The sequence below is a fragment of the Schistocerca serialis genome, chromosome 9 (genome assembly GCF_023864345.2).
Source record: "Schistocerca serialis cubense isolate TAMUIC-IGC-003099 chromosome 9, iqSchSeri2.2, whole genome shotgun sequence".
NCBI lineage: Eukaryota > Metazoa > Arthropoda > Insecta > Orthoptera > Acrididae > Schistocerca > Schistocerca serialis.
Genome location: NC_064646.1, coordinates 161901630 through 161914370, shown reverse-complemented (window position 1 = coordinate 161914370; position 12741 = coordinate 161901630). Strand labels below are relative to the sequence as shown.

Sequence of the window (12741 nt, the reverse complement as noted above, 5' to 3'; positions counted from 1 at the left end):
TTGCTCCATTGCTAAAAAGCAAATAAAAGGGCAAATCTCTTGGTTTTATCACATTCGTATCTGTTCCTTCAAAGTAACTTTAATTCTGATTATTGTTGGTACGCCACTTCTTTAACTCTTTATTTACTGAAAAATCAATTAAGTTTTGGGCATTCCTTCTGGGAATTCCTCACCCCAAAGAGTAAGTCAAGCTGCTCTGTGTTTATTCCTCGCACGGATGTTATTTAGAACCACAGTTTATCTGCTTATCATATGTGCCTGGACAACGACAACTCGCCCTACGCCTGACTACAGAAAGCTATTTTAGGGCCCTTACTTTTTCTTGTGCATATCAATGACCTTTCATCAGTAACATTACCAGATGCCAAGTTCGTTTTGTTTGCCAATGATACAAACATAGCAATAAATAGCAAATCAAGTGTAGTCATAGAAGGATCGGCTAATGAAATTTTTGTGGACATTAATCACTGGTTCCTAGCCAATTCTTTGTCACTAAACTTCGAAAAAAACACACTACATGCAGTTCAGAACTTGTACGGGGTGTCTCACGAGTATAGGCCTAACATACGATAACAAGCAGATAGAAGAAGTGGACAGTGTTAAATTCTTGGGATTACAGCTTGATAATAAATTCAACTGGGAGGAGCACACCACAGAACTGCTGAAGCGTCTTAACAAATCTCTATTTGCGATGCGAATTGTGTCAGACATAGGGGATATAAAAATAAAAAAGCTGGCATACTATGCTTACTTTCATTCCATAATGTCATATGCGATTATTTTTTGGGGTAATTCATCAAGCCAAGCTAAAGTTTTCCGGGCACAAAAACGTGCAGTAAGAGTGATATGTGGTGTGAATTCAAGAACATCGTGCAGAAGCCTGTTTAAGGAACTAGGGATACTAACTACTGCTTCCCAATATATTTATTCCTTAGTGAAATTTCTCATTAAAAGTATATCACTTTTTCAAACCAACAGCTCAATTCATGGAATCAATACTACAAATAAGAATAATCTTCACAAGGAATTAAAGTCACTTACTCTTCTACAAAAAGGTGTGCATTATTCAGGAACAGACATTTTCAATAACTTGCCAGTAGCCATAAAAAGCTTAAGAGCCAATGAAATTCAGTTTAAGAGAAGCCTAAAGTATTTATTGGTGGCCAACTCCTTCTATTCCATTGATGAGTTTCTTAGTAGAACCAACCGATTTGTGTGTGTGTGTGTGTGTGCAAATACAATCTATGTTCTGCACCATTTCAGTGCAGTAATGTGTTCAATGTAAATAAGTATTTAGTAGTTCTATTACATGTTTATTACCGTATAAATAATTTTTTATTTTAAATTCAGTGCATCAGTGTTTGTAAAATGGTTCTTTAATATCGTGTTCATTTAGAAAAATGACGATCATTCCACTTGGGACCTGTGGAAGGTACATTAGCTTATTTGTTTCAGTTGTAAATATTTGCCATGTGTTATTGTTTTTCTTACATGTTCTGCATCCTGGTGGACCTCTTCACTACGGATCAATTGGAATGAAAGTAAATCTAATCTAATCTAATCTAAAAACAGATTCTTATAGTACAGTCTAACGACTCGTGACCGTCTAAGCTGAAAATAAAATGTCTGTCATTTATTTCCATAATGTCAAAATAAGTTTGCAATACCCCTTTGGTAATTCGTTCCAAGAAAGCAAAGCTGTTCACGTGGTATTTGTATTTTCGTGACGTGAGTCCCTATGACTGACAGGCTTGGAAAGCTAAGTTGTCAAACCGTTCGGTAAGATGTGTCACTTGGTGTCAACTTTCTTTGAATTAGTAGAATGGTGTGAGTGAAGGGTTTGAAAATGTAAATAATGTAACCGCTTATGGCTGTGCATACTGCCAACACTTCACTGTTGGAAGTTAAGGTGCATCAATTCGCTGTTAGTTGTGCTTGGTCTCCAGTTAGTGTGCAAATGTTTGAAATAGATCGCTTTCATGAAAGTTAAACGCGGAAATGAGAGAACCTAGAGTTTGGAAAAAAATAAAGAGCGCTCAAAATCACAAAACTGAGTGGAAATTGAAGCTAAATTCAAATATTGGCTACGACGTAGTAAAAAGGGCGATAATTTTAGATACGTTGTTTGTGAAATCACTGTAGTAGTAATTTCCCAGTTTACTGTAGCATGAATTTTGTATTATATATTACATTTATTAACATATCTATAACAGTGGAGTATTAGCATGGAGAATAGGCTGTCTAGTATCTACTGCTATCTCTTGATTTTTCGAGTGTCTTTCTCCTGATTTCGAGACCGTTGCATATGGCAACACTGGTCGATGGATAGATGACGCAGATGCTTCTATTGTGCTGTGAATGACGAAGAACGAAGTGGCCGACCATATCTCTGTGAAGACACGGTAATCGTAAGAGATGTGGAGGCCCTGCTGCTCGAATCACGTTTCAGTTTTCGACACCTAGCTCAAGGTTTTCAAAATGGCCAAGATCGCCACCCACTAGGTTACGTGACCGCCCACACTCTTTCAAAAAGCACAACGAAGCAAGGCAGAAGCAGAAACCTTGCAGCTGTGTCCCGCCAATCCAGATGATTTCTTCAGCCACCTAATCACCATGATGCTGGATGTATCATAACGATCCCACAATAAAGCAGCAAAGCAAGCAGTGGAAACACCACTCCAGGAAATGACGAAGATTCAAAATCATCAGGAAAGATCATGCAGACTACGATGGTGTGGTGCTACCGGATTCTGTTCTAAAGGGTCAAACTGTCACCGGAACACACTACCGACATCTCCTGACGAGGTTACGGAGGAAACTGAAGACGTACCGTCGGGGGGGAGCGGTCGAAGAGGGTGTTTTGCTCCACAACAACGACGCAGCTTATTTAGCACAGGCAACAGCGGCACCGCACTACTTCCTTCCGCTATCACATCTGACTTCGCTCGCCACATTCTCCTGACATGGCACCGGGTGACTTCTTCCTTTTTCCTCGAATGAAGCTAGTCCTTGTTTGGCAGTCATTCCCAGAATAATTGACTTCGAAGTGAAACGTTTTCTGAATAGCCAAAATGCAGACTCCTACGACGGTAATCCCAAAAGTAAGGTCTCCTATTTTTTTAAAAGCACATAGACCTGTTTATTTCTACAATGGTTTACATCAGCTTACAGCTTGAACATTTACCTATTTTTCGTCATAATCACCATTTCTGTCGATGCATTTTTGTAGACGCTGTGGCAGTTTTTGTATGCCCATGTCATACCAGCTCGCCGCCATGCTGTTCAGAAAGTTATGAATCTCTTCTTTCATCTCGTCGTTGGAACTGAATCGCTTTCCGGCCAAATGTACTTTTAACCGGTCCAGAAAACTGTCCTGTTCGGCTGCAAGGCGGTGAAGAAATGCATGGGAAGCATCAACTCGTTGCCGCATGTGGTTCTCAGTCAGTATGCGTGGCACCCATCTTGCACACACCTTCCGGTAGGTCAATGTTTCCGTTAAAATTCTGTGAGCGGTGCTTCGGGAAACCTCAGGAACCAACGTGCAGAGATCATCCAGGGTCATCCGCCGATCTTCACGCATGCTTTGCTCAACTTTCAACACTGTCTCCTCAGAAATTGACGGTCTCCCGCTCCTTTTTCGTCGTGAATTTCGGTCCGTCCAGCTGCAAACTCTCTACACCACTTACGAACATTTCTGACATCCATGCACGACTCACCATACACTTCCGTCAATTGGCGATGGATTTCAATCGATGCAGTGCCCTTTGCGCTCAAAAACCGAATAACTGCGCGCAGTTCGCACTTGACGGTAACATCCAACGGGAGCTCCATTCTCAACGGCTGCCAAGCTAAGACTGAGCGCCTGAGCGCGGCGTGCGCATGTTTACACACAGCGCGTGAAGCACTCTTCATAACAGTGTGACCAACTGCCACACAAACAGAGTTCTGTAGCTATAAAAAAATAAGAGACCTTACTTTTGGGATTACCCTCGTACAACCGAAGTCTCCACCAAGTCGCTCATCGTTGTGAAAAAGTGTCGCATTGAGGAATGACCGTACAGGGTGATTCTTATTACCACTTAAAAACCCCGAAACGACGTAGATGGCACTGAGGTAATTAATTTAATATAAGACACATGGAATCGCAAATGTCGGGAAATACCCCAAAAATGGATGATAAATGTTGAACATCTGACGTCACAAGGTGACGTACCTCATCGCACGTGCATTGGTTGGGCTAGGGGGTGAAGGGATGATTGAGCGAGGCGATACTTGCATTCGAGCAAACGGCGCCAGTTTCTGACACCTTTTGTAAATGTGGTCTGTTGTAAACGTTCAACTTACGTAATTATTGTCCTTACTGTAACCAACTAAAAGCTGCTCTTATTTTGTGTTTCTTTCCTTTCGTCTCTTCTTCTTTTGTTTACAGACATTATTTAGGTCATTTACTGGTAACGACAGTAATAATAAATCTTACCTCAATGAAAAGAAAAAATTGTCTGAAGCAACGAAAAGGATACTGCCTGCCAGACGCAAGTCTCGAACCTGAGCTCCAGGCGCTAAAGCCGCACACTTGGGACCAGAGCCACACCGACGTAAAAACTACGGCTGGGATGATCAGGCTCAACTGCTGCACGTGCGGCGACATGCGTCATTTGGTAACGTCATCTGTTCAACATTTCTCATCCACTTTTGGGGTATTTCCCGACATTTGCGACCCCCAAATGTCTTATATTAAATCTATGTCTCAGCGTCATCTACGTCATCTCGAAGGTTTTTAAACGTTAATAAGAATCGGCCTGTATAGAGGACTGACACCATCACGAAGTTTCATTGTCGCAGCGTGATTTTTCCAAAGTGAAATTAAAACAGTATGGCTCACGCTCATACCTGCGCTTACAAGTGTCAAGACGAACATACAGTTAAAAAATTTCAGTGTAATCTTAATGTATAACAAACTAGCCGCAACTGCATATAGTTACACACTGCTCTCAAGACTTACGGACGAGATAGGTAAAGTAACATGCCATATTAACTACTTGGTGGAAATGTATGAAAGTGTGGGAACGTGTTGCCAGAAAGTTAGGCGTCACATGGCATGAGGTAAGTGTAACTACAGCGTCAAATGGGGATGGCCCCATAACACGAGGCAGTTGAAGGAATGGTAAAGACAGTATGTGTCAATCAGAGAGCAGTTATGGAGCTCTGTGGTGGTGTTCTTCATTACAACATGGACCGGTGACATCTGTATGACTTCACACGAGGAAGAATCGTCTGGAAACTGGAAGAAAGACGAAGTGTGACAAGTGTAGCCCAGGTACTGCTCAGAGCACTGTTTCACTTGCTTGAGGAGCGTTCCAGAACACAGACACAGCCGCCCGAAGGAGAGGAGGTGGCCTACCACGCTAAACTACAGCAGCAGATGGCCGCTGTTTTCTGCAGCACGCAAGGAGGGAGCCAGGTCACAGAGCAGATGCAGTTCTAACCACATTTAACAGAACTGCAAGGCACGCAGTAGTACAATCCACAGTGGTACGGTGACTGCATAGAGATGGTGTCTTTGTGTGATGAGCAGTACATTATGTTCCATTGACACCTGCACACTGGCAGCACTGTTTGCGATAGTGCCTAGAGCATAGAGACTTGTCCAATGAGTGGGTTACAGCACTTCTCGGATGAGAGCAGCTCAGTTTGAGTAGAGATTCTGGACGCACCTTCATAAGAAGAGAGGTGGGAACACGCAACGCACCCAGGAAGATTGTCGAAAACGATCATTTTGGTGATCCAGCTGTTATGGTGTGTGGAGGCATAATGTCGCATGGATGTACCGACTTCAGAATCTTTAACACGGTACACACAACGGTCATCATTAGTGTGACACCGTACCCCTTCCCCATGTACATCTTTTCATGGGTGCATTAGGTCCTGACTTCATTTTCGCAGATTAGAGTGCAAACAGTGCAGATGGACTGGCCTGCTCGTTCCCCCGACTTAAATCCCATCGATCACGTGTGGGATGCGCTAGGGAAATGTGTTTCGGCACTCCCACGTACAGCAACGACCATCCAGCAATTGTCAGCCGTGCTGATATCTGGAACACCCTACCGCAAGAATTAGCTTCCAACCTTGAGTGAGCACGTTACAGAGCATGCATTGCTGTGCTTGGTGATCACACACCTTATTAATAACCATGTCCTGCCTTTTATAATGCCCAGGAGACTATCATAATGGCGATGAATTCAGTGTAATTATGCTCTTTGAATAAAGGTGTCGTTTCTGTTAGTCTCATTAGGTGTTAACTTCTGTACTATATTGCAGCAGTTCTATCTACAAGGTATGTGAGAAATGTAATGAGACTGATTTTTATCTACAAAAGGTTTTTTTTTTCATCAATAACATCGCCCCTTCAGAGTAGTTCCGCTTGGCACCTACACACTGGTGGGGCGTTGCTCCTGGTCCTAGGTAGCTGTGCTGAAAGCTAGTGCCTTTAATATAACGGCCACATTCTTTTGAATGTCCTCCAGAGCCCCAAAATGACGTCCTTTTAAGAAACTTTTCAATTTAGAGAAAAGAAACAAGTCAAAGGGCGCAAATTAGGTGAATAGGGGGTCTGCGGAACGACAGGAATGCCTTTTGAGGTCAAAAATTTCATGACTGACGTGGCCATGTGACATGGGGCGTTGTCATGATGAAGCATCCACTTCTCTGCAATGTCGAGTCTCACTCGATTCACCTTTTTGGTTCTTTTGAGCCTTTCAAAGACATCTTTGTAAAACACTTGGTTGGCAGTTTCTCCTGGAGAAACAAATTCTTAATGCACGATATCCATACAATCAAAAAAAACAAATCAGGATTGTTTTGATCTCTGATTTGATCATTCGAGCTTTTTTCGGTGGATGAGATGCCTCAATGTGCCACTCCTTACTTTGCCGCTTTGTCTCAAGATCGTACTCAAAAGTCCAGGATTCACCACCCATTATCACACGACTGAAGCATTTATGGTCATTGACAGTCCTCTCAAGAAGATTTTTCTTTTCGTTTTCTTCGATTGTCCTTCCACCCAGTTGTGAGGTTTGGCACACTTTGGCACAAACCTTTCACATGTGCAAAATTTCGGTCAAAATTTGATGTACATTAAAAATGTTTAACAGGTCAACCATCATCCTCAGTGTTAAACGTCAGTGTCATCTCACAAGAGCACACATATTCTCAGCGTTTCCGTCGGTGTTTGAAGTTGAACGTCTGCCTGAGCGACGTTCATCTTCAACGTGTTTTTGGCCTTCCAAAAATGATTTCTGCCAGCAAAAAACTTGATCTTCATAGGAAATGTTCCCCATAGACCTGCTAAAACCTTTCAAACGCCACACTCACGGATTTTCCAAGTTTAACACAAAACTTTATGGCACAACGTTCCTCTAAATTCCACTGTTCCATTTTCGTAACACACAACAAAAATACAACTACATTGATGGCGCTCTTGAAAATTACATGATGGCTGTACGGAGCTGAAACTGAGACTGAGCATCTGGAAGGGATGAACACACCGGTCTACACAAGCAGAACAACACAGCGTTGCCAGGTCGCTCGTAGTGTTGTCAGTCTCATACTTTTCTCACACACCTCGTACGTACAGTCCAAGTGTTATCGAGCTATGTTACTTGGCAGTGACATATCATGCGAATGTTACTTTCGTCCTTAAAGTTTTGCACGCCAGTGTAGTTAGCCCTTCGCAAAAAAACAGAATGTTTAGTAATCTCAACTCTCAGTACGCGCCTGCAGGCCGTAAACTAGCCGTATTAAACTTTGGATTTGCACTCCGTTGCCTCTGTGTGGAAGACAGAGTATTTACTTGGCGGAGGAACATGTGTTTCTCTGGCCTGATAATGTCTTTGGCAGCGTGATAAGTCGTAAATCCCAAGTGCTGCTAGGAGCCTTCATCCAGCGGCCTGCTTGGCACTTACTCCGCAGGGGCTCCGCAGTGGCGGGCGCTGCTACAGCGGTCGTGCGGCGGACCGCGCCGCCTCCGCCGCCTCCGCAGCCGCGTCCGCCCCCACCGCCATGTGGGGCAACGGGCGCGACTGGCGGCGGCCGCCCGCCTCCGAGGGCGCGTGGGTGCGCCTCTGCCCGCTGGACGACCGCGCTGCCGCCTCCGCCGCCCCCAGCGCCGCTTCCGCGCCTACCCGCGCCCCTTCTCCTGGCCCGCCATCTGTTGGTGACAGGTATGAATGCAGTTAATCCACATTAGAGAGGCATAAAAACGAGAACTCTATTCTCCAAAATAGAAAGGAATACTTTCGTTTCCAACATGTGTTATAATTTAAACTAGTGTTATGGCAAATGGTAACGGTCTTGCTGCAGTGGATGCACCGGTTCCCGTGAGATCACCGAAGTTAAGCGCTGTTGGGCGTGGCCGGCACTTGGGTGGGTGACCATCAAGGCCGCCATGCACTGTTGCCATTTTTCGGGGTGCACTCAGCCTCTTGATGCCAATTGAGGAGCTACTCGACCGAATAGTAGCGGCTCTGGTCAAAGAAAACTATCTTAACGACCGGGAGAGCGGTATGCTGACCACACTCCCCTCCTATCCGCATCCTCACCTGAGGATGACTCGGCGGTCGGATGGTCCCGATGGGCCACTTGTGGCCTGAAGACGGAGTGCTTTATGGCAAATGTGTCTCTCACATTCAACATTATATATTTGCACTACGATTACACTAGCTTCAACATCAAAATTGTGAAGCACTCTGTTAGTAAACTGCTCTTAATTTTCTATGACAAAAACAGTCAGTCTAGATTCCAACCAACACTTATTGCCGGAAAGAAATTAGTACACCCTTTTAGAGATTTCAAATGCATTCCAGATTTGTTGTTGCAACAGTGCATATGGAGTACATGAAATTATTACATTTACAGATTGACAGCACAAGCGGTTCTGAGGTACCGGATATCGACCCGCGCTGAAACACCCATATTAGTATATGGTGTAGTCTCCACAGGCAGCAATGCAGGCGCTGACTTTAGCACGCAGTTAATCGCCACGCCTGCTCGACCCATTCATGTAGTTCTGTATGAGTTGTCGAGTAACGAGTCGTACGAGTCACTTCTCGTCCCATCATACACCACACGTGCTCGATTAGAGACAGGTCCAGAGATCGTGCTGGCCAGGGAAGTCGCTGCACGTCTTGCAGAGCACATTGAGTTTCCACGGGAAGAGTGTGGGCGAGCGTCATCCTGGTGGAACAGCACGTCACCTTCCCCTGCGAGAACGGCAGAACAACGGGCCATCCTCTACAGTTTTTGCCCTCTACAGCTCCCGCTAGTACCATGGAACTCATTCCCTGATGTCTTAGCAGATGTTCCACCATCCTGTCCCTTCTCCTATTCATTGTTTTCCACACATTCCTTTCCTCTCCGATTCTGCGCAGAACCTCCTCATTCCTTACCTTATCAACCCACCTAATCGTCTGTTGTACCGCATCTCAAATGTTTCGATTCTCTTCTGTTCCGGTTTTCTCACGGTCCATGTTTCACTACCGTACAATACTGTCCTCCAAACGTACTTCTCAGAAATTTCTTCCTCAAATTTAGGCCTACGTTTGATACTAGTAGAATTCTCTTTTCCGGGATTGCCCTTTCTGCCAGTGCTAGTCTCCTTTTGATATCCTCTTTGCTCTGTCCGTCATTGGTTATTTTTCTGCCTTTGTGACCATCAGTCCTGATGTTATGTTTCTTGCTTTTCTCATTTCTGCTACTTCTCATTACTTTCGTCTTTCTTCGATTTACTCTCAATCCATACTATGTACTCGTTAGACTGTTCATTCCATTCAGAAGATCATGCAATTCTCCTTCACGTTCACTCAGGATAGCAATGTCATCAGCGAATCGTATCATTGATATCCTTTCATCTTGAATTTTAATTCCATTCCTGAACCTTTCTTTTATTTCCATCATTGCTTCCTCGATGTACAGATTGAACAGGCTGCATCCTTGTCTTACATCCTTTTTAATACGAGCACTTCGTTCTTGGTCGTCCACTCTTATTATTCCCTCTTGGCTGTTGTACATATTGTATATGACCCGTCTTTCCCTATTGCTTACCCCTACTTTTTTGCAGAATTTTGAACATCTTGCACCATTTTACATTGTCAAATGCTTTTTCCAGGTCGACAAAACCTATGAAAGTGTCTTGATTTTCTTTTGTTTTGCTTTCATTACCAATCGCAATGTCAGAATTGCCTCTCTCGTGCCCTTACCTTTCCTAAAGCCTAACTGATCGTCATCTAACACATCCTCAATTTTCTTTTCCATTCATCTGTATATTATTCTTGTCAACAACTTGGGTGTATGAGCTGTTAAGCTGACTGTGCGATAATTTTCGCACTTGTCAGCTCTTGTCGTCTTGGGAATTGTGTGGATGACATTTTGCCGAAAGTCAGATGGTATGTCGCCAGACTCATACAGTCTACACACCAACGTGAATAGTTTTTTGTTGCCACTTACCCCAGTGATTTTAGAAATTCTGATGGAATGTTATCTATCCCTTCTACCTCCAAAGCTCCCTTAAATTCTGGTTCTAGTAGAGGATCCCTTATCTCTTCTATATCGACTCCTGTTGCTTCTTGTATCACATCAGACAAATCTTCCCCCTCACAGAGGCCTTCAGTGTACTTTTTCGACCTACGCGCTCTCTTCTCTGCATTTAACAGTGGAGTTTCCGTTGCATTCTTAATGTTACCACCCTTCAGTCTTCTAGATGTGAACATTTCCTATTAAAGGGTAGACACAGACGGCGTCTGGTAGGTAAGCCACTGCGCTGTCTGTTAAAGGGTAACGTTGAAACCAATATAAGCACATCTACTATCCCCCAGGTGGCATATGCCATTATCGGATCGAAATCGGCGTTGTCTTTCCAGGAGCACGAATTTTTTCCCCGTCAGTGTATTTATTGTGGTAACCGGTTTCAGTCAAACATGACCACCTTCCGATCGGTAACTTCTTCGTGATGTGTGGAGCCAACTGCAGTTGTTGACTGGTACCTTTTGGTACATACAGCAGGTAAGTTGACTGGCTTCACACGTCACCAAGGAATTACTGGTCTGAAGATGGTGTGTTGACTGAAAGCGGTTACCAGAATAAGTAAATATTAGTTGCAATTAGACTGGCCGTTTTTATTTTTCTGTAATCGTTGGGCCGGCCAGTGTGGTCGAGCGGTTCTAGGCCCTTCAGTCTGGAACCGCGCTACCGCTACGGTCGCAGGTTCGAATCCTGCCTCGGGCATGGATGTTTGTGATGCCCTTAGGTTAGTTAGGTTTAAGTGATGACCTTCGATGTTAAGTCCCATAGCGCTCAGAGCCATTTTGTAATCGTTGGAGATACTACCTGGGTTATTCCTGGACGAGTTAAAGATAATGTCGAAGGGTTTTGTATGCAACTTGCTTATAGTTAATAAAGATTTAATTTGCTTATTTTTGCATGTGATTAGGAAGATGAATGATTTTTCCGAACATAATGGAACAGAAAAATATTTTGCATTTCAGCTTCCTATAGTATATTTCAATGAATTCTACTCGTTTCTAAATATTTGCAGAATGTACTATCCAACTAAACTTTCTGATAAACTTGATCAGGTATGTAATCACTCGGCGTGGCGACCCTGAAAATTGGAGATTTGACACAAACATCGGCCGTTTTCGAAACATAAAACCCACTTCCTTCTGCCACCTCTTCCCCCTTATGTGTTCAAGGGCAGTTTTATCCTCATAGCATTTTCGTTCATGTCACTAACTATTGTTCCAAGCCTTTCAAGGACATGCGGAATATATATCCATACATTCATTTGAATCTGCTTGTAATTGCGAAAACACTATGGGACTTAACATCTGAGGTCATCAGTCCCCTAGACTTAGAACTACTCAAACCTAACTAACCTAAGGACATCAGACACATCCACGCCCGAGACAGGATTCGAACCTGCGACCGTATCAGCAACACGGTTCCGGACAAGCGCATAGAACCCCTCGGTTCCAGCGGCCGGCCGCATCACATGTTGCGCCTTGTTTCAGTCAGAACGAGTACTGCGTGGCTGAGGAATTTAGTGTGTTCTGTTGCTGAGTATATCATTTATATCTTTCCATCAGAATTTGTTTTCACTTACAAACATTACATCGAATTCAGATTTGAAGTTTGTTGCTACTATCATTTTTATCCATGTACTCAGCAAAAGCACATGTGAAATTCCACAGCCACGCAGACATCGAACACGCAACCTCCGATACGCCAGTCGCTTACGTTACCTCGAGACAACGAATACCGACAACCTACCGCGTCTGGACACACCGTGACCCAACGGCTGTTTCCCAGTGGCGTTTATTCTTTTTTTCCCTTACCACTAGTGCTTAAACAACCTCATTATTTTCATCAAAATAGTTTTCGAAATATTTTAGCCTCTTACATTTTCATTATCATTTTTGAAAGTTGACTGAATATTTCTTGGCGTATTTCTGTGTATCTGTTGCTGCAAATATAACATACTGCCTGTTTTTCATACGTCTTTCAATGTAGCGTTCCTGCTAGGGACAGCAGTCACAAAATGTAAGCAAATACGTACAAATCCGAGAACCGAGGGCTTTGGTCTCGCATTGGTCAAAGGAAAGAAATATATATTCGAGAAGAGCAAGAGCTGAGAAGCATAAACTGAAAAACGCTTCTACTAAAATGTTCCTCTGGGAAGGGTCACGACAC

At 43.6% G+C, this 12741-nt stretch overlaps 1 protein-coding gene and 1 pseudogene across 1 annotated transcript in view; both read left to right on the top strand.

The window, feature by feature from the left end:
* Positions 1–12741, top strand: part of LOC126419447 (probable tubulin polyglutamylase TTLL2) — a 410877-nt gene that overhangs the window by 380248 nt on the left and 17888 nt on the right. The window contains exon 11 of the mRNA XM_050086635.1: positions 7969–8219. Within this exon, the coding sequence (XP_049942592.1) occupies positions 7969–8219 (251 nt within the window). The remainder of the gene's footprint in view (positions 1–7968; positions 8220–12741) is intronic.
* Positions 8340–8457, top strand: LOC126420217 (5S ribosomal RNA; annotated as a pseudogene).